The sequence below is a fragment of the Sapajus apella genome, unplaced genomic scaffold, assembly GCF_009761245.1.
Source record: "Sapajus apella isolate SASKATOON/1434 unplaced genomic scaffold, GSC_monkey_1.0 scaffold18, whole genome shotgun sequence".
Lineage (NCBI taxonomy): Eukaryota > Metazoa > Chordata > Mammalia > Primates > Cebidae > Sapajus > Sapajus apella.
The window spans coordinates 4,503,803-4,527,714 of NW_022436958.1; the positions used below are offsets into that span (position 1 = coordinate 4,503,803).

General features: G+C 33.7%; 1 protein-coding gene across 2 annotated transcripts in view; it reads right to left on the minus strand.

Moving 5' to 3' along the window:
• The window catches only part of LRP1B (LDL receptor related protein 1B), a 1,894,725-nt gene that overhangs the window by 132,912 nt on the left and 1,737,901 nt on the right, over nt 1–23,912 (minus strand). For both annotated transcript variants that reach the window (XM_032286208.1, XM_032286207.1), the window contains exons 68-72: nt 19,047–19,153; nt 13,800–13,929; nt 11,990–12,096; nt 11,525–11,657; nt 5,470–5,592 (exon numbers count right to left, since the gene is read on the minus strand). In XM_032286208.1, the coding sequence (XP_032142099.1) occupies nt 5,470–5,592; nt 11,525–11,657; nt 11,990–12,096; nt 13,800–13,929; nt 19,047–19,153 (600 nt within the window). The remainder of the gene's footprint in view (nt 1–5,469; nt 5,593–11,524; nt 11,658–11,989; nt 12,097–13,799; nt 13,930–19,046; nt 19,154–23,912) is intronic.

Genomic DNA, 23,912 nt, shown 5'->3' on the forward strand with positions numbered 1-23,912 from the left:
AGCTTGATTTCTTACTCTTTGTCTCTGTAAACAAAAGTTTAGATATGTATTTGAGGTATAGATTGTCTTAGTTATTCATTTTTAACATGCATGTTATTGTGGGCATTTAAAAAGACCACAGTGAAAGTTAGGGAATTTTACACTTTTCTCCTCTATTCCTGTCTAATCTGAAGAGTTCCACTCTTAAAAGCAGGAAGTTGTCATTAACCTTCATCCTTAGATGTGAAATTTTCCAGAGCTCTCCTTATTCCCCTGATGTTCTCACTCTTGAACTCTTTGCTTAAGTATTTTTATTCATTCTCATTGATTTACTTGCCACTATATCCTGAAGACTTTCAATCCTCTATTTACTTCAAGCATCTCACAATTGATTGTAGGACATCCCCTCAAGAGTTTCAAATTTAACAAGGTCATCACTCAGCTCTTTATCATCCTCTTCTTAACCCTTTGTTTCCAAACATGCTTTATTTCCATCTTTCAGTTGGTGGCATATCATAACCAAATGTCTGGAATTATTCTAATGCATTCCTCTCATTGGCCATCCAGTCTCAGTAGCCACTAAGTCCTATTGTTATGTCACTCAGGTTTGTCATCTTCTAGCCATCCCTCCCAGTTATAATCACAATAGCTTAGCTGTTTATTATCTTGTACAGAGAGATATTCTAAATGTATCCAGCTTTATAGCCCATCATCAGAGCCTCAAAAAGCCATAAGAAAAATCAGTCTAACACATTCATGTAACCATTTGTTCTACAGTTATCAATTTCCTTGAGAATAATTAAGTTATTTTGAATGGCCTAATAGATTTGTCATTATCTTGCTCATGCCAGTCCTGCAGACTCATCCCTTGTCCCTCTCAATATTTGAGCAATACTACTTTATTACAGCTTCTTGAATATGTTACACACACTCTATCCCTGACCTCCTTGCTTTAAGTAAAATTTTATTACTTAAAAAAAATCGTTTTCCAAGTACACTCCCTACTCTTTAGGTCTTTTAGGAATGTCTCTTAATTGGCTCAAACCTCACGTCACCTCATATTTGAAAACATCCTAGTTTCCTACTACAGCTTCCATAGCTTAATCCTATCTTCACTTTCTATTTTTTAAAATAAACAAAAACAAAATTATGTTATTTTGAAGGCTAGACAGTTGATTATATCTTCACACCACTACTATTTTTTAATCAACTTCAAAAACATCACCTCTACCCTAATTTACTGAAAACTAGCACATTCCATCATAGTTTTTTAAGATCTCCATTTAAATTAATTCTAGCATCCTAGATGACTTCAACATTCACATGAGGAAACCAACCAATAATGGGGCTTCTTAGCTCCTTAAGTTTCTTATACCCTATGTCCTCCTACTCTAACCCTACCTAAGCTACCACTCTCCTGGCAGGTTGTATACATTGGTGGATTTCAACAAATTTATATTTTTGAGTCACAGTGGCAGTTTCTGTTGCTGGCAGTTAAGAATTCTAATTTATATACACAGTTGCAGCATAAATGTGTTGTTTCCTATAATTTATTTGTCAAACCACTACTATGAATGTTGCATTTTGGCCACAATCTCTCTTTTTAAAGATTTTTAATCAAAGCAGTATCATTTGACTAAAAATCTCTGAAAAACTACTCTTCAACTTTATCTTAACTCTAGGTAATTGATGCAGCTACCTTTTCCCTATTCACCAGTGATTTCTGTCTGTTCTTGCCTCCGCATTAATTGTAGGTCATCAGTAACCTCTAAAACACTGGACACTGTACTAAGTACTGGGTAAGTTTAGAAACCCACTTTCTTCCCAATAACCTGGATCCTCTGGCCTTTTCCTTTCTTTAATCTTAGGTATCCAAAAGAACCCTAAATTTGGATAAACGAAACCACCTGCTCTCCCAATATCTGCGTCTGGGAAGCCAGAAATGTTGCAGATGATCATACTACAAGGCCAACTGATACCAAGTATGAATATTTATCAATGCTACTTGGAAAGCGTGGACGCGCACACACACACACACACACATTTATATGCATATACACACACAGAGAGAGTGAGAAAGAGGTAGAAAGAGATTACTCTCTTGCCTTTTGCAATAATGATTCAAATCTGCATTCCCTCCAAACCTCCCTACACCATACTTCAACCTTCTAAATATTAACATGCTTTCTAGTGTACAACAATAAGTAGAAATACAAATACGGGAAATTTCTTAACATACTATTAAATAATTTAAGATCTACCTATATCTACAGGTAGCCTATCAACTCATTTCTATATTTTAAGAGCAGAGATAGAAGAATAATTGACTCCTATGTAAAAGTAATAATTTTTCTGGAATTAATTTTCCCCTGTCTTTGCATAAACCATGAGATCTTTGCTAAAACATGTCATAACCTTGGTGTCTCTACAGCCTCACTCTTCTTTCTTTGCAATTCCCTCTGTGGTCACCCATCTGAGCCTTTTCTGGCAGCTCATCTTCACTTAGATGCTTGCTGTCACTCTAAATTTTTTGATAATCCCTTTCCTGTCCTATCTTTACTCCTACCAAGCATAATATTAAATGTTCCACTGTATTTATTATGCTGGCTGTCGAATTTATATCCATAGACTATCCCTTTCCTTTCAATGTGAGAATCAAACATCTAATGCCTACTTGAAATCCCTACTTGAAATCTCTACTCAAACGTCTCTTTAAATGCATCCCAGTCCAGTCTTCTAACATTTACTTGCAAAACTGTTCCTTTTCCTGTGATTTCCTTCCATTCAAATGGGAAAGCAAAAACAACATACACATTATACTCCACAACTTGCTCTCATTCACCATATCCTATCCACCATTTAATCCAATTTATTCTGCCCTTTATATCATCTTCAAATCTGTCTACATTGTGCTAACGCATGCTGTTATAATCTCAACCCAAGCTACTAGCACAGCTTGCCTAAAGTACCATCATGGTTTTAACCATTTTTAATACTTTCTATACAATATTTACATAATTTAAATATGGCCATGTACCACCTCTGCTTAAAATTTCTTAGTATTTCCAGTTATTTTCCAGCTAAAACTTAGAACCCCCAGGTCACATATATCTCTGCTGCCTATAGTTTCATCCTAAGCAAATACAGATGATCTCCAATTTAACAATAGCAAACTGCAAAACAATTTGCAGTTTTCTGACTTTATAACAGTGTGAAAACAATACATGTTCTCCTCCACTTACTATGGGATTATGTCCTGATGTATCATTTATAAGTTAAAAATATTTTTAAGTTGAAAATATTTTAATTTGAATAAATTCAAACACACACTGTCAATTTACATTACTTTCAATTTACGATGGGTTTATCTGATTAAATAAAGGAGTGCCTCTACCTACCTGGCTCTGTGCTCTCTGGGAACATGGGTCCTTCACTTCCTTGAGTAAGCCACGGTTTGCTCTGCCCCAGAGCCTTCACATAGCTTGTATCCTTTGTCTGCAATGTTGTATCACTCTTTCACTCCCAACCTCAATCGTTTTCACCTACTCAGCAGCTAAATACTTCAAAGGCTAACCTAAAATGTTATAAAATCTTTCTATTCCATATTCTTACAAATTATTATACTTTTTCTTTATAGTACATATCATAGTTTGTAATTGCATATTTTTCTGCATGTGACTATCCATCATCTTCCATTAGATTCTAAGCTCTGTGAGATCAGAGTTTGTGCTCACTTCTCTCATTATATCGCCAAACTAATCATAGTCTCTTATTGAACAAGTGTCTGTTGAATGAATGACACCTTTTCTCATGCTATTCACTTTGCTTAAGTGAATGACACCTTTTCTCAGGCTATTCACATCTGCCTTTCTGAATTGTTTTTAGGCAGAGTTCATTGAATCTCTCTGCCTTTTCCATACTTTTAGTTAATTCTATAATTGCTTTAAATACAATGTATAAAAATTATTTTTATTAGTCCAGCCAAAATAAGATCTCCTTGTCAAAAAGAACCATTTTTTCCCTAATTATTTAGCACAATTTCTGGCACATAATAGCTTGACTCAATGTTGATATTGCTTACTGAGAGAAATGCAAAAAATGTTCACACAGTCAATCTGGATTTTACAAGGTTTCCCATCTGTGCTATGTGGAATGCTCCTAAGAATCAATTCCTGGCCCTGGAAGTGGCCCTAGGAGAGTGTGACTCTGTAGACATACATTAATTACTGAACATTTCTGATTCCACTCACTGGTTTTGTGGTCAAGTGGAATAGAGAATAGAAAAAAATTACATAATTGATAAAAATAATAGGTTCTGGATTGATGTTGGTAGATAAGCTCTCATATTGTTTGATACATTATGATCCAAAAACAATATAATCACTGGTGATTCCCCAGGGTTTATTTATAAGATTATGTAAAGAAAACTGAAACTAAAACTTAGTTGCTTTACTCATCGTAATGAGTTGTATGTAAAGAAAAAAAACTCTCCAAGGCCTTTTTTTTAAAACTTTTAAATACTTAAAAAAAAAAGCTACTTGCTTGTTTTGTATTTTTCCACAACTGTAACAACAATAGTGAAATGTCACCATATATATCTAAATATTTCCTTAACTTGATGCAACAAATATAACAAAACATGTAAGTATATACACTGATGCTGTATTGTCTTTAATTTATAGGACGTGCTATTGAGTTATATCTGAAGTGGCAGTATTTCCCTTTAAAGTATAGGTGAAACTACATTTATTGTAGAAATTAGATAAAAAGTATGAGAACAGGGACTCAAAATTCATTAAAATAGAAGAGATCCTTTATTTTAGTGATCTAAAATTGGACTTTAATATTTGTTGTTTACATAAGCATACACCTGAAAACATCAGTCAAGAGAAACTTGAATTTGGAGAAACAATAATTTTTGTTAAGATTTTTAGGTTTAAATGTTAAATAACTCCTAATTTCAGGTCTGTGCTTAAGACTTGTAAGGATATAGACAGATAGACATGGAGATAGACAGATATCAGATAGATGATAGATAGATAGATGGAGAGAGAAAGAGAGAGAGAGATTTATTAAGTGGGTGGCTTGTGGAACTATGAGGTTTTATTATTCATGTATTTTCCATTTACTGATCTGTCCCCCCAAAAAATTAGCCTAAAACTCCAATTTGATGTGAAGGCAAAATTCTTATATGAATCTTATTCAATTAAAAAATGGACTACTCTAAATCCACACAAAGAGACCACAATCTCTTTTCTGAATAGTGTTGACATGTGCAAGTTCAGATTTAGGATGAGTCTCTATAAAGTCATAGCCTCTGAGCAGGGTAATCTCTTTATTACCTGAATGAAAGCTGTATCTGTGGTTATAATTTATCTACCTAACCCCAGGATGGTATAATTGTAGTTCACCTTACCACTTCATTGATTCATGCTGGCGCATGAGATCAGGAGATAAAAGGATAATCTAGAGCCATGTGAAATGCCATACCACACATATCAGGGGCTTCATCGGAGTTGTCTCCACAGTCGTCTTCTCCATCACACACCCAGAAATGTAGTTTGCAAAGAGAATTATTGCAAAGGAACTCATCAGCTCTACATATATTTCCTCCTTTATTTTAAAACAAGAAGAGACAAAGAGATTCAGGGTAATCAATGCCAGTCAGCAGGACACATATTCCTCTAATTCTTAGCAAACACTATCTAGTTTCTTGTTTCCTTAGATTTATTTCAAGCATAATACTAGGAACAGGAAATGTTCAATTTTTTAATAACATGTATTCATTGTTTATATTTCAAAATGTTCTAATATTACTCTCATATATGTCAATTTTTAAGAAAATATGGATAAGATTTTAAAAGAAAGTTTTTAAAAATCGAAGTTATCTTCCACTTCACACAATGTTTATATTACTGAATACAGAGAGATTTAGAATTTTTTTAGTTTTAATTATAATTTTTTAAAATTTGTTTTTCTTGAAAGAAAACACATTTTTAGAATTATTAGACAATTCAGCTGTATCTGAAATACTAGATCATGAAAAACTTAGAATAATCAGTAAAAAGGTTTTTGCAATCACAAAGAAACACTTAATTTTGTAACAGCAATAAGATTTTGAGCATATTATACAATATTTCAGTTTATTAACATAAAGTTTAAAGCTTTATTTTTTGGATTTTTCAAATGTTTGCATTTTTCTCTTTTAACAAATCAAAATATCAGGAATACAAAAGTATTCTAATGTAAAATTGTTAAGTACATCTACCATATGCAAAGGACCTAAGTAAATAGCAAATTTGAGTTCTATGTCTAGAGATGTAGCAATATACAGTGGAGACTACAATGACTTGGGAGTTAGGAACTGTGGGTTCTAGTTTTGCTTTGGATAACTCCATTAATTTCTCTGGGACCCAGTGTTTATACACATTATAAAAGAAGTACAGTTAAAGTGATGTATGGGGTCATAGGTGCAAGAAGTACCTGGGGAAGCAACACAAATATCAGACTATAGAATTAAGATAAATAAGATTGCTCTCAAACTCTTAAAGGATTACACTACCTAGTTAAACCTCATACATAGGTAAGAAATATGATTCATGGGTTGGCTAGATTTGACTTACTGAATGTGTTAACATATTTAAACACACATATATTTATCAAAATATGGGGCAGAGCAGTGGCAGTGAACATCCTTAAAAGCCTAGAAAATACCCAGAAAAAGCCATTGTTCCTCTGGCAGATGTACTTTGGAGAGAATAGTGTGACTGAACTTGTGAAGGTCAAATAACTCTTCTTGCTCTGAGTTCTGACTTGTCACACAAATCTCTGATAATTCACATCCAGTAGCAAAAGGTTTAACTTAAGACGTGGTAGAATTGGTTAGATTGTAGAATGAAAACCCTAGCTGTGGTGTGGAGAATTTAGAAATAAAGATAGTGACAGTGAAAACCACACTGGAGGAAACAGACATATTTCAACAGAGGTCATGGCAATCGAGAGAAGAACTGATGGTAACTTAATCTAGAGGAGCCACAGCTGAGAGCTCTTCAAAAGGAAAACTCCTCAGGACCTGATGGCTAAGTAGATGAGGGTGGCAAAGGAGTGTGAGCAGAGAAAGAGGATACTCATTTTTTTCGTTTGTTTGGGCCATTTGGTAGATGCTGTTGTTCATTAAATAAAGGAACACAGCAGGAGGAGTAGGCTTAAGACATAATTCATTTAAGGTACCGGCAGACAGCCATGTGGTGATGTCGAGCAAGCTGGTGGATAAATACGTCTGAAATATATTTCAGATTTTTGAGCTGTAAATGTGCATCTGGCAGTAATCAGAATATAGTTACGATTTGAAGTTTAAAAGAGAACACAGTGAAAAACAGATTGGGTAGATAAAGAGGAATCTACAAAAGAGACTGAGAAAAAGTAATCAAAATGGTTGGAGAAATATCTGGAAAGATGGTACCAGATAATACATAGGAAAAAGGATCTAACAAGAGGGACAGAACATGTAACTAATGCTAAAGTAGGTTTAGTGAAATGGTGGTGTGTTCAATGAAATGATTGTCATTGGCTACTGAATGAGAAGAGGAAGTGTGGCATAAAGGGAAGAAAGAGACCAGAAAGTGAGCCGCATTGCTTGTATGAGGAAGAACAGATCCCTGAACACATTTAAGTGCTTCTGATAATAATTCAGTAGACAAGGTACATTTGAGGATACAAGAAAGCATAAGGGTAATTAATGTAATGAGTTTCTGGAGCATCCAGAGAGTGGGAGAGACTTCAGATCTAGAGCAAAATGAAAGACATAGGCTTAGACTGAAAATTAAATAAGTGTTCTGTTTTGGGAAGAAAGAAGGAGGAAAGCCTGCATACAGCTACCTGTAGGTTTGTTAGTTTGGTGGCTAGATGTTGAAAAATTGTCATGGTTTTTATTATTTCTGTAAGGAGGAAGTTGAAATTATTAATGAAGAGAGTCAGAGGTGGCTTAGTAACAGATTTGAGAGGGTTGGCTTTTTAAAAACCTGATATGATAATGGCAGAAACATGACTAGGAAAACCTGGGCAGGCTGCTTAGAATGTTAAGTAATAGTTAAATCTCAGACCAAGAATTTATAGTGATATTCGTCTGAATAACAGTACAATTGTCTGCGAAAATGCTTAGTAGAATTGGTAAAGCTTACATTGTAATCTCTGAGGGCAACCAAACTATGAAAGAGACAAAGGCAAGGGCTGGACGACTCCACCAAGGTGAATATCACCATGTGAGACTGACAGTTCCACATCTGTCATTGGGATAACCCTTTCTTCCAACCTTCTGCAATGCTGAGCTCCATACTGCTATAATCGTATGATTAATCTCAATTAATAAACCTATGCAATAAAATTCAATACCATTTAACAACTGTCTCACTCTGAATATGATGAAAAAGATAGCATGTGCAGTATGCAGTCTGTTGTACTAAAGAAATTAAAGGTAGGAATACCAGTATGAAGTGAGTATATTGCCTTAACTCAAAATCAAATCCATAGAATATGAAGCAGAGTTCACTTTCAGCATAAAGGTTCTAATGACTAAATCTCATCATATACCCCATTTTGCAATGGATTACATTCAAACAGAATTTGTGAACTTCTGACATTCTCTGATTATTTTAGAAAATGCTATTTGTACCATATATATCAGTCTTGCTAAAAAATGAGCTCCCTAAGGTATTGCATTAGATAACATTATAATTTTCTCCACATGAGTGTTGGACATGCCACTGATTTTATTTAAAAGAAGAGAACTACAAATGAAATCATATTGTAAGAGAGAGACAAAGGTTTTTGTGATAAGATACCAAGATTTGATGTTGTACTGCAAAATATTTGCATTTCAAAAAATGCATTATGGTTCTACCATGATATCCTGAGATTCACTTAAAATGCCTTATTTTTAAATGGCATAAAGTAAATATAAACAACAAAAAAAGGTATAATTTAAAGAGATTTGCTGAGTTAAAATTTCAGTTTCCTAGTCATGTTCTTGATCAGCTTAACAGGAAGTTATTAGGAAAACAGAAAAGTATATGTTAATTAACAATAATATGTCTAAATTGTAACAGAGGCCTTGGCAAGTTCATATAAATCTGGTCAAGTGCATCATCACCGAAAATAAACATATAGAGTTCTCATCTTAATTAGGTTGAGAGAAGCCTTAATACATGATAATACTTTATAATTTATTTGACTAGCTTACATGTTGTTTAGCTGGCAATTACTCAAAAGAGAACCTCCCGATATTTTCCAGCAGCTTTACATAAAGTGCAAATTTTGAAAGCTCAGGCCAGAACAAGCACCATACTTCCTTAAGGCCATATATTTTACCTTTAAAAATGCGAATGCTGCTTTTAATTCCAGAGTATTTTGGACTTTTGTCTTTTAAAGTAAACTAGTCAAACTGATTCTTTGGGAAAATGTGTCATGCCTGTCCTTCAGCTCTCTTACTTTCCAGGCCCAACACTCAGCTCTTATTAGCTCATGTATCCAGATTGAAGATAAATGGAAGTAAGACTTAATAGAAAAGGTGCTTATTCTGACATCCCATTTCCTCAATGCCTTAAAATACCTTTATCCAATACCTAAGCCACTTCCTGGGAATAAATTAAATACTAGAAATCTGAAACTGGTAATGCCTTAAGTTACATTCATATGGGATCGAATAATCTAACCACTAAAATGTGTAATTGAAACTTAATTACCTAGCAGCAGAGAAAACCAAGTTAGAAGTGTGAATGGAGAGGAAGGAGACTTTGAAACATTTGTAAATGATTGAATTAAAGGCTCTCAACTCTTTTTCAGTCATTAACATTAAATATTTAGTAGAATAATTTTGGATCTCAAAGGTACTTGAGATTTTCCACTTTGCTAGGATATAACACATAAAGAGGCGCGGTAGAAGGTAAGCCTGGGAGGGTAAAATGGGATCATTCTCTTGTAACCCTGATTACTAGGTTGAATTGTTTCTATGTAACCAGGTGCCTTAAGTAAAAACTGATATAATCAAAGGGACACTATATAAGTCCATCTTATATAAAGATGAACCTTGTAACAGTGAATAGGATGTATTAAAAACCAGCTAAGTGGCATTATGCCTGCCCAAGCAAGGAGCAATGGGAGAAAAACTAGACTGGTAGTAGTAATTGAGGCTGAGCGATACAGGTGATTCGCTAGGATATGGAAAACTAGGAGAACCTTAATTGTCATCCAAAACCTTTAAATATAAAAGTCACATGAGTTATGCTGCCAGACTGTCCAAAATGTTTGCTGCCTCTAGAATGACCAATTGCAGTGAGTGTGAGAACTTAGCCTATGGTAGAAATAGCTGTTACGGATATTTAACCTTGTATGGCTCTCTATTATGAATGGCAAATTCAAAATGAAACTGAAGGCCAACTCTGGGTGCACTGCCTATGAGTTAAGCCCTGCTTCAAAGGAGCAGTAAATTAAACAAACAAACAAACAAAATAATAAACTATTTTTTTTCTGCATAATATAACACTTCATCAGGTTTGGAATGGAGATATTATCTAATCATAAACATCTGATATAATATTAAAGAAAATAAAAATATTGTTTTTCTTAGGTGACTACATATTTACAAAAGTAAATATTTTAGATAGATTTAAACTGTATAAACCTAGAGTGCACATTCAAGTGGCTTGAATCATGTGGCAATGTCTAGTACCATCTGTACTGATGATCTTCCAAATACCAAGAAGTGTAAAATCTATTGAAAGACTTTGTAAGCAGGTCACAAGAAATTTTGTATTTATAAACTATCTTTAACAAAATGAAAATAACAAACACTGATTAATTTGTGATCATTTTAAGCTTCAGCACACAATTGCTTTGAGAAATAACTCTAAAGTAGTAGCAATCGCTGCATTTAATGCGGTGGTTTACAACTAAAATGTTTTCTGTCAGGAAATGGTCTTCACATAGCTGGGAAATAATATATAACAAAACAGAAAGTTATCTTTTAGACTGACAAAAAATGTAGGTTATTTTCTCAATGATATGGCAATGTAGAAATTTAGGGATTTAGGGCACAACCTATAACCTATATATTATACAGCATATAAATGTGTGCAATTGAGTATGCCATATGTTGTTCCTATGTTTTCAGAGTAAGGCAAGCAATGTGAAAGAAAAAATATACGGAAAATTCAGAATATACTTTTGTAGTCACGGTTTTACTGGCTACTTTCTCTGTATTCTTCACATATCGCTATGATTGACCTGGCATCTAGTCTGAAATGGTAGACACTCAGTAAACACTTGCACTGTGGTCATGTTTGTCATGCCCAGATCAAGATTACACTCTGACCAACGATGATCTGGATTTTGCATATGTAGACCAGGCTATTATGTAATGAAACTTGGAAGAGTAAAGAGAAGCATTTAATGATCCTATCCTCTGCCTCTAGCACACACTATACATTCTGCACAGCACCTTGACTTCCATTCTCTCACTTACAGGTACACACACACACAAATCCCTTACCTCTGTCACAGTTCTCTTCATCACTGCCATCCACACAGTCATGAATTCCATCACACAGCCATCTAATTGGAATACAGCGGGCTTTATTTTTGCACCGAAACTGATCTTCCTTACATTCAGTCACACAGTCCATCTGTTCAAATACAAATGGACACTGCAGTTTTCATTAATGATAATGATACAAAAATGGGCAAAATAAACATGCAGCTTGTAATACTAAAGATTTGTTATACCATGGCCTTTCTTTTATTTTGTATTAATGAACATAGCCTCTACAAATGGCAATGAGCTTTAGTATATGGACAGCATGGAGATTCAGGTATTTGCTGAAATGATTGCATTCAGTGTACATATCCAACATGTTAAACTGCTCTAAGAATCAAGATTCTCTTTATTTTTATTACATTTGTTTGCCCAAACCTAATTCACGTAGTTCAAATATTTTAATTAAGCGATATGTTTTACCTCATCTGAACCATCAGCACAATCATATTCTCCATTACATTTCAAAGATGCTGACATACATCCACCACTGGCACATATATATTCACTTGATGAGCAAGTAGGAGAAGCTGAATATAATTATAAATTTGAGATTTAGATAGAGTAAAAATAACTGGTATGAGAAATAAAAACATATAAACACATAAATATATGAATTTATAGACGGCAACAAAAATACTTTATATTATATAACTATAATGACTAGTATTACAGATTCATTTAAATTATTTAAATAAATAATTTTGCAATTTTTTACAATATTACTGCATTATATTACATATACTTTGTGATGTAATACCCTGTGCAGTAAGAATTTAACTCAATAGTCCATAGGAAAAAAAAAAAAAAAACCTTGCTATCCTTCATCCCTTTGATTTTGAAGTTACATAATTTTTTTAATAATTTTAAATTAAATTATTTTAAACTATTAAAGTCTCAAATTACTTTCAAAGCTGTAATAATATTTAGTAATCTTTGAGTATGTTAATTCTTATATTCACTGTATAAAGCAGAAAGTAGAAATCTTGTCATGGTCTCATAGACCCAATGATATCCATTTGGTTGGATTGACATAAATATAGCATTTGAATAAGTTCTAAGAATTGTATTGTTTGGGGATTTTAAATATACATGTGTAATTAACAGAGTTAGTATGTGCAGTAATCATTTCTGATACAGAAAATAATAACAAGCAGCTAAACATATGTTATTTACAAGTGTAATATTTGCAATTTTATAATATTTATAAACATATTAGTCACAAAATGTAAATACTACCCAGCCTAATTAATTGACAGTAATTATAACAGCTGCCTTTGTCTATGGGCTTGAGTTGTCTAGGCTTACATTCAAACATCTAGGCTTTTAACCTTATGTTAGACCACTATGTAGCCTATTGTACGTACTTAATAACTTTGTGGTCTGAATTCCTTAGCTCAGGGATACTAAAAAGCTTTTTCCTTGAGTTCCAATTCCTTTTAATTGGCAGAGTTTGCCTAGGAATCTGTATTCATAAGGAGTCTAATAACATGTCTGTATTCAGTAAGAAAGAAATATGTGATCAATTAACCAAATGTCCCTTGGGCCTGGTCCTGGGGCATAGTAATGTGTGAGCCTTGTACCTGTGACTCTGACCTGGTCTCTCAAGGTAATGTTTTCATGGTCATACATATATTATAGTATAGTTTTTCACCAGTAATATTTTTCTATAAGATAATGTAATTAAAATATATAATAAAAAGATTGAATGTCTTGAGTATATTTATAGAGCCAGCTAGCACATAAATTGAGAATGTATCTTTTTTCTGGTTTTGCTTTCTAATTTTGTTCAAATTTTGGCTCAAGATATAAATACAAACAATACAATTATGCTTCTTCTTAGCTAACATCATGTTGAAATGAGTGTATTCTATTTCATAACCGTTTTCATAACTAAAAACCTGTCTTTCACTGTACTTACAATTTCAACAGATTTTGCTTGGCTATCTTGGGGAAACAATTCCAAATGGTATAATAAGATAGAGAAACCAGAAAATCAGATTTGGCGGAATTATGCTTGGATTCCATTCATAAGTAATGATCTTATCTTTCAAAAAACTTTCAAAACATATGAAGAACACACTAATTAATGTATCCACAGATTTGTAGATCATTTCTTAAAAATGGTAAACATATGACATATTTGCCACTGTTTTCTGCATATTGCTGCTTAAATTTAAATTCTATTAAGGTAAAATGTTAACAAAATTAAATATCACTTCAATCCTCTTACCTGGCTCACAGCTTTTCTCATCTTCCCCATATTTACAGTCTTCATGGCCATCACATTTCCATTTTGCTGGTATACACTGACCATTGGAACATTGGAACTGATCTTTGGAGCAACTTGTTTCACAATTTCTCTATGACAAACAACAGAGATGTAATTAAAACTAAAATTTTAGAAAAACGTCTACAAACTCAAAAGACAGGAAAAACTTATGTACAGAAAACCTGGAACTCATCTTGGAACAACTGTTTCACAATTTCTCTGTCCAAAACAACAAAAATGTAATTAAAATTACATTTTTAGAATAAACCCAATAGACCAGACAACTTATGCTAGGAACCAGAAGTGTAGGAACCATGTCTACTATATAAAAGTGGCTCAGATGCTAATATTTCAAGCAAGCCCATGACTATATAACAGAATTAAAACCATTTTCCACTTTTGTTTGTCCCTGTGGATTATGATAAAACACAAAATGAAAAACAAACACAAATTTTATGGTTTCATCATGCTAATTAAGTTACTCCGAGAAAATTATTATTCAGTAGGTAGTTATGGGGTAATGGAATTTTAATAATTGTAGGTGATAATGAAGATTATGCTGTAATAACAGGGTTAAAGAATGACCTCTAGCTGGCACAATAGCCCCAGCCACTCAGGACTCTGGAGTCGGAGGACTGCTTGAGTCCAGAACTTTGAGGCTGTAGTGTGCTGTGATAGGCACACATGAATACCACTGCGCTCTAGTCTAGGCAACATAGTGACATCCTGTGTCTAAACATTTTTTTTTTCTAAAATAATTTCGAAGCAACTACATCCAGTTCATTGGCTACAGGGAGTAGAAGGCTAGGGATATGGAATGTGAAACAAACAAGAATCCTAAGACAAATCCGTTTTGCACTGGCAAAGCTTCCCCTGGTGTTCTTTCTTTCTCTTTTCTCCATCTCTTTTCCTTTGCACCTTTTACAGTTTACTTGTTTGTAATTCTCCTTCTCCTCTTTCCCGACACTGGTCTCTAAAGAACTGTGAAATAAAATGTCAAAACTTTCACTTCTTCTAGTCCATACACAGATTTTATGTCGAAGTCAAACAAGATGGCAAATTTACCTTTAGGGATGTGTATATGAGATAAGTGAATTGGATTCACTAGAAATCACCTTCCCTGGGTCTGAACACTGTGGTTGAAATGGAATACTCCAAAGAAGTGTCTCACTGGGGTTTTATTTTCTGTTGTTAAGGAATTTCTATTTTTGCTAAAATGTACTTGTTTGCTTCTTTCACAAAAGGTGTAACAATCTCATGGTTTGTGGAACTCCCAGTGAGTAAAGTACATTCAACTACTACTTGCTGCTTCTTCCCAGTTTCATCCACACGTAAGAAAGGAGAGTTCACTTCCTAAATTCCTGAAATTTTCTCTTTATGATGACAGTTTAAGTAGAAATGGAACTACCTAAGAAAGGCTTTTTATGTGTAAACATAATCAGAAATCTGGGATATCTGAATAGTAAGCTAAATAATAGAAAATGGTGTGAAAGACATTAGAGAATGTTATAAGAAAGAGATGTCATATATTTTATTCAACACAGTATTCTTCATACTGTCAGTGCCTGGGACATAGTAAGCATTCAATACAGACTGCTGAGTGAATTAACAAATTAATGAATTAGCAAATGTAGAAAACAAATATAAATTAACATCTCAGGTAACTTTATCCCAGCTCTAACAGGATAAAGATCATATCTGTCTGTGAACCAAGTATCTAATACCGTGACATAATTATAGTAACTATCCAGTAAATATTTTTAGAAGCGAGGAATAACTGAGCTCGGTTAAGTAAAATAGCTCAATAACCAATGGCATTGGTGTGTCTATAGTGTTTGAACAACAATATAGAAGGTAGCATGTGTAGGTACTTTTCTTATCATCAGAAAACTGTAATCTGAGATTCATTGCACTGTAGTTGTGTGTTTCTGTTTGTGTGTATGAGTATGTGTGTATATAGATGTGTTGTATTGTTTTAAGCATTTAAAAACATATAAAAAAGTAGAGGGAATAGGATAGTATATGCTGTGTGCCCATTATGCTCAATCAACAATTATCTTCACTATGCATATTTCATCCATCATCTCTCCACTTATTTACATTAAGAATATTTTAACATAACAATAGTATCAGAAAGCTGACAATATCACAAAAGTAACCATAATTCTTTAAAATATTCAACCCATCTAAAAATCCTAATTTACATAACTGTATAAAATACTGTTTGGTAAAATAAGGACTCAAAAGAAATCTATACCTTGAATTAAAGTTTCTTTAATATATAACTATTTCTCATTCTTCAGATTTTTAAAATTCCATTTACTACGTGGAAAAACCAGGTCATTTATACTATAGAAAAGCTCCCATCCTGAATTGGACTAATTACATCTTAAGAATGTTGATACCTTCGCAACCTCCAAAGTGATTAATGAGCTTTTGCTTTTTAAAGTATTGTTGTGAACTCATTGATTTTTATACATTGTGTGTGTGTGTTTCAATCCCTTACACTCATTTTTCTTTCTAATGCTCAAATTGTCCCTTTTTTCAGGGCAAGTTCTTTTACGTTTGTTCTTGTGCACTTGGTACACTCTCTTAATAATCGCAGATGTTAGCAGCTCATGTTGTCAATTTATTTTTTCAGGCCTAAAATTAGGCATATCTCAAAAGAAGCTTTGTTTCCTTTCATTGGAAAATGGTGTTTAGAGACCACTTGATGAATTCCAGGATAGTCATTACCGTTGGGTTATAATTGGTTCTAGGACTTTACACTGTCTTTTGGATTTAATGAGAGGGTTTTTACTTAGCTTTTTGTTTCTAAATTTATATCTCCTTTCTTTTACTGTTAAATTTTGAGTTCTAATGGCATTGATATAAATAAGTATTTGAACCACCCTACATGTTTCAAATTAGCAGAAGCAATATTATTATTAAAAATAAGTCTATGAATGCAGTTTAAGATTTATTTGCTTTTTTTTGTTTTTACAACATATTATGCTAAATGTAGAGGACAAATATTAGAATTTAAAATAAATAAAACAATCATTTAAATAATCGTTCTGTGCATGTGCCACAGAGATAAACACTTGTTATAAAATTAGACTGAACTAAGTTTGTAAATTTCTTCTTTGTTGTTTTGTCTTGTTATTAACAAGCTAATCATACTATCAGTTCCATTTACACAGAACCTTAACTTCACAATTCTCCCAATTTTTGTTCTTAATATGAGAGTATCCTGTGTGTAATTCTGCTTTCCAGTCATTTGTTCAATTCTTTTTTTTTTTTGTCTAGATTGTAGAAAGAAAAAACAATAGAAATCAACTACCAATAGTGTTAGCTACTTCATGACATATACACTGTATTAACGTCTATAAATGTAGAGAAAAGTGACTTTACTACAGTTAATTTCATTTCTTCTGAGCTTTACTATGAAAATGTCTGGATATATGGAGATATATTTAGTCATCAAATATGCCCATCAACTTATGGCATGACAGACATGGTGGTAATACAGATATTCATTTTCACATGAATAAGATTTTAAAGAAGAAGCAGTGTTTGATTCTGTATATGTACTTTGCATATCTTGTGAATAAGATTTAAGATAAATACATAAGCCTTAAATAATATATCCCCACCTTTTGATGTTTTACAGATTACACAGATTGGTGATACATATTAAGTAAACAAAACCAAAACCAAGATATTTTTCATGGATGAGTTTACTTAAAATGTATTTTTCTGCCATAGAAAAGTTTAACAAAATTTTCAAATGAATGAATGCTAGCTAAATATGTGGCTGGTAAATGTAAAATTTGTAACTCTCCTGTGTGTTTTTTTAAAAAAATGGTTTGCACATTGCCATGTGTGTACCTATGCAACAATCCTGCATGATGTACCCCAGAACCTAAAGTACAATAAAAGAAAATGGTTTGACTTTTGTATTTTTTTGACTTTTTATTTCCATGACTAGAAGTGGTGTATTTTTCAACTTCTTCTCTTGAGTGACCTTTGCATCCTTGAGACTTAGGTTTTGCTGGACCTCGGGTGAGAAATTACATGTGTATGTTTTCAAAATCTAGGCTGTTGAATGTGGTTATTGTGACTTTCCAAAATGGCAAGAAGAGGAAGAATTGTCCAGTACTACAGGGAATGGTTTTCATGGGTTTTATAAATAGCAGAGACCTGTAGTATCTCTCACAGAGGCAAGAAATCAGTGGATACCTAGGGAATTGGGAACTGAAACACAGAAACCTCCAGAGCTGCAGCGAAAATCCCCTGTCCATGTCTACGGTCAGTGGGAGGACAGTAATGAGAGGTGAGTACATATGCTTGTCAAGCAGAGCAGCAGAGCCCTAGGGAATCACTGTAATACCAGAGCCATGATGTACACCGAGGAGCACAGAGCTCTTTTATTCTTCACCTCTGATGAGGCTTGATTGCACAAACCTTGTGTTTCTCCTATTATCTATGTGAAATAACTGATATTGGGATATGAAAGCTTGGGGTCCTTTTAGCTTTGATTGAGAAAAAATATATAATCATGTGTAGTTTATTATTTTTAAAGCATCATGGAGTAATTAATATCTGTAACAGAAAGACATAAATGCATAAATAACAAATTGTATGAGGTATTATAAAATGTTAGCACAAACTAAGTTTTTAGGATTATCCAGAGAATTTGTAAACATTTTCACTTAAAGCTGTGTGTACATAGGCCTTATTATAAATGGATTGTGATTCATCACTGAAGCAAAGCTCAACCTGTGGTTTCATGAAAATTGATGACCCATATCGATGTCTGTAAGGCTATATCTATTGAAGAAAGAGACTGGGGAGAAGAAACTCTTTAAAATGCATAAAATATTAGTTCTGACTATAAATACTGCAGCAAATTTATGAACTAATTCACAGATGGCAGGGGCATCAGCTATAGGGAATATGATTTCCAAACATCCTATTCCCAACCCAGCTATTCACTAGTTGAGGTAAAACAGACTATAAAATTAACTGTCAATAGCAGCACAAGAGCTATTCCCTGTGCTGGGGATGTGGAGCACAGCACATCGATATAATACTTATCTCAGTGTGTCAGGAGCAAAGTGTATTTCTGAGCTGTCCTTGCCACACTTACTGGACTGAATAATAATAATTACAAATGTGGTTCTAAAGAGCTGCTTTCTTTGTGTTTGATTTTACAAAGATGCCTACCTCATCAGAGCCATCTGCACAATCAAAATCTCCATCACACCAAAACCTTGAAGAAACACAGTCCCCATTGGCACAGAGGAAATCTTTCAATGTACATGTCTGTGGCTCTGGGGATAGAAAAATAGCATAGGGTTATTCTATTATATGCAAGTGCATTCCAAAATTTATATGACATATGACATGAGGTAACATTAAAGAAAAAAAAATAGGTTAGTCACACAGAACCAATAAATTGTTTAGGAAGAATCTCATGAAGCACCTATAGTACATAATATAATAGTTTTTCAAATTTATTTTTAAAGTCATGGGTAAAAAATGGCATTATAAAAAACAAGTTGGAACAAAAGACAAAAGATAAATGGTGTACTGTTTAATAAAATGAAATAAAAAGCCTAAAAATGTACCTATTGTCATACTATAACAATGATCTTTTTAGTGCTGAAGTTCTCTGTCATTTTATGTATTTGCTTTAAGTAAGTACCACATTTTGTGGCTCTCTGTACCCATGGGGCTGTTTGTTATTAACTGGGTAGTGAGTCTAGCCTAGCCTTCGCATTTGACTTTTTATTATGTATTCTAAAGACATTCTAATTACTCAGTATGGTCCCCAGAAAGTCTGGAGTTCCTGGAACAAGAAGAGTACATAGGGATAATATTAAACAAAGCTAGTTTGTAAAAGTTGAAGGTTCTTCTTTAAAAACTGCACATTTGTTTATGCCATTGTTTACTGCCCTACATCACTTGCCTGTCAATTTAGATAATTTAGCAGTTATTGATTTAATTACGCTGTCCCGTATTCTACATAGGGCATAAGCCAAATAGTAATGACTTACCACTTGGCTTAATTCCTATTTGAATATGATTCATCTGGAAAATGAAGTAGGATTTTAGAAATTTGTTTCTGCAAGTAATCAATATGACTGCTGGATATCATCTCTTGTTTTGTTTTTGTTCTCTAAAGAGGACTGATATCTTACACGATGAAAGATCTCTTCTTGTTGCCTCTATTCATTCATTGCATTTAAAATTGTGTCACACATAATAAAATTCTTATCTGGATCAAGAAGGAATAACTAACAGACATTAAGGAATATCCGTATGATGCCTGATTTTCTGCACAAAGATTGTGAGTAAATTAGTCTGCATTTGGATTTTTCTCTACACAATCCATTGGTTCCTACTTATAGAGTAACATTTTGGTGGTTTGGTATCCTGAAGACTCCTACGTTTCTATATAAAGAAGCCCTTTCAGGGTCAAGTGCAGTGGCTCCCTCCTGTAATTCCAGCACTTTGGGAGGCCGAGTTTAGTGGATCACTTCAGGTCAGGAGCTCAAGACCAGCCTGGGCAACATGGTGAAACCCCATATCTACTAAAAATACAAAAATTAGCCTAGCTTCGTGGCAGGTGCCTGTAATCACTGCTTCTTAAGAGGCTGAGGTGGGATAATTGCTTGATCTGGGAGGCGGAGGCTGCAGTGAGCCGAGATTGTGCCACTGCACTCCGGCCTGGGCGACAGAGCAAGACTCTGTCTCAAAAAGAAAAAAAAAAAAAAAGGGTTCATTCTACTCTGCTACTTAGTTTAAAACCTGACCTTCAAGGTATGAAAAAGACAAGGTGCCATTTGACAGAATGGGGGAATGCCCTTAAATAGATAATCTTCTCATGTTCCTACATTGCTTTATTTAGTAAATGAGACAATAGAAATTTCCCTTTTTGTTTTTATAAGATATTCACATAGATTATGCTTTAAGCTGAAATATAACTTTATTAATACTAATATTATTTATTATAGCAGTAATAATAATTATCATCTACCAATTGCTTATTTGTTATTAGGTACTAGGTAAAGTTAATGCAAAGTACTTGAATTAACTCACCAGTGAATTTTTATAACAACTCTCTAAGGAATGTGCTGTACTTACACCATTTTTAGGTAAGTAAATTGAGGCACAGAGAAAATAATGTACTTCAGATCATCAAGCGTGCAGAAAAACTACTAATTGAACTTGAATCAAGACAACCCGATACCAGCGCCTGCACTTTTTCCTGGTAGGCTATATCATTGCCTCCCATACAATTGAGGAAAAAATAAATGCTCACATATTACAGTGATTCACATTAAATCCCTGGAAAATCAAGTTACTTATCTAAGGTACATGGCGAGCAATATCTATTTTATTAATAATAACAAGAGAAAACTCATTTGCTCTTATCATCATTCCACACTGAGGCTGTTTCACCCTTCTGGTTGCAGACACATGCAGTTTTATTCTTAGAGGGAAGAAATTATACTGAAACACGTTCATTTTTTTTTTTCATGAAAAGAATAAAGAGCAAATTTAAAACATATCATACTTACATATTTAAAGACAGCAGAAGAAACATTTAATTTCATAGGATTGGGAGTAGCATGAATGGGACTAATTTTTCTTCTAATGTTCTAATTTGTCTTTATCCTATTTCAAAGTGTGTTCATTATGCGCTAAACAGCAAAGGCTTCACAGGCCTCAACACGCTTTGTTATACAAAGTGTTGAAAGTTGTTGATGTTAGGTTAAAAAAAGTTATCAAGCCAGTAGTTGAAAGTATTTGCCCGAGTTCCACAGAACACTCATTTTCTAGAGACTTTGTCCTAACATTATTAATTATTCCGTTTCAAAATGGCAGTAAAAAGACTGAGCGATTTGCTTGCAAAAGTTTTTCAGGGAAAGTGGAAATTCTGCGTGTTTCTATCATGTTTTTAAAAATGCCAGCAAATCTACCTCTGAATAATAATAATGAATTATTTATATAAACACAAATACCATCAAGGTATAGGATACATAGTCTATTTCTAATGATCATCTATATATCTCAGAATCTTTTGCCACTAGATAGCTCTAAAAGAAACTCCCTTTTGAGGAAAATGTAATTTAGTTATCACAGAAAGTCCTAAGGAATTTTTCCTTATTGCTTATCTTAACTTTGATCTTTTCTGGATAAAGTAAAAGACCAATTTTCAGACTTTGTCATGATACTATTTTTCTTGTGAAAGAGAACAACAAAAAAAATGACTGTAGTGAAAGCTAACTCATCTGGAAAAAAAAAATTGAGTGTAACATTTTCTCCTGTATTTCTAAAAAGTTATTTCCATGCTAATTTTCTCTGACATTACCTATATTCCTGGATCAGTAGTAGATGGTAAACTGCACACGTGAACAATTAACCAGGTTTTCCATGTATCTCACCGAGATAAGCCAGATTGGCAACCAAGAATCTTTCGCAGGGTTTACTTTCCTTCCATGTTTCAGAAGGCTAATTGGGATTCTTCAATAAGAATTAAATATAGGGGGCCATACAGGGTTGGGCATGGTGGCGCACACTTGTAATCCCAGCACTTTGGGAGGTCGAGGCAGGCCGATCACTTGAGGTCAGGAGTTCGATACGAGCCTGGCCAACATGGTGAAACCCCCTCTCCACTAAAAATACAAAAATTAGCTGGGCGCCATGGTATTCGCCTATAATCCCAGTTACTTGGGAGGCCGAGGCAGGAGAGTCACTTGAACCCAGGAGATGGAGGTTGCAGTGAGCCAAGACAGCACCACTATACTCCAGTCTGGGCGACAGAGAGAAACTGTCTCAAAAAAAAAAAAAAAAAGAATAAAATATGGGGGCATTATGTAGACTGATCATTTCCTTCAATACTGATAGAGGCAAAAACATATAAGCACAAAATTGAAAACAGCTTTAGAAGTCATCTTTCACAAAACTGAAGAAAATTATGTTCAGGAAATTAAAGTGGCTTTCATAGCCATAGAGTTAATGGCACAGAGTAGAAAGACCTCCAGACTTCACTTTCCCTACTATCTTAAAAACTCTTGGTGACAAGCTCAAAAGTTATATGAATGTCGATGTAAACATCTGACAAGAATTTTTAGAATACAATTAGTATAACTTACACTCTATTCAAATAATCTAATAGAAATTCAGTGTAACAGTACTAGAAATTCAAATAAAGCTGAAGCAGCTTGTCTGTCTATGTAAACCTAGATTTTAAATTACTTGTTACTTTAAAATCTATTTGATTTTTAGTTACATCTTAATAATGCAAAGATATAAAGTAATTTATTTTGTATATCAGTAACTTAGATGGCATATATGACAAATACTATTTTTTGTTGATAAAGATAGTATAGATGTTGGGATTTCTCAAGTATTTTAAAAACTCTGATCCAGATTACAAAACAATTCCAATGACAATGAGATTTTCTTGTTTTAAAGAGCAGAAATAATTGTTGAAGCAAAGTGTCCCTGCTGAACACTTAACGAGGGAAATGATAAGCAGAGGATGCTAAAATGACAATGAAGTAATTATCCTATGTAAATATAACATGTAGAAAGCATATTAAATTTAAAACATAGTCGGCAGTTAATTACCCCACTACTATTTGAACTCTTCCCAGAACTATCACTGGACTATCTCCAACACAATTTAAAAAATAAATGCATGAAATCAGATTCATAAACAAATAAGTCCAAAAGTCACTTTAAATTAGGTTGCTATTATTTTTCAACTACAGTTATGTGTTACATAATAATGTTTCCAACAACATACAGTGGTGGTGCCATAAATTATAATATTTTTCCTGTACCTCTTCAATGTTTAGGTAGGCAAATACATAGTACAGTGTTAAAATTCCCTGTAGTATTCAGTACAGTAACACGCTGTATAGGCTTGTAACCTAGGAGCAATCAGCTCTACCATATAGTTTAGGTGTGTAGTAGGTTGTTCCATCTAGGTTTGTGTTAAGTACACTTGATGTTGTTCACACAATGACAAAATTGCCTAAAAACAAATTTCTCAAAATGTATCCTCACTATTAAGCA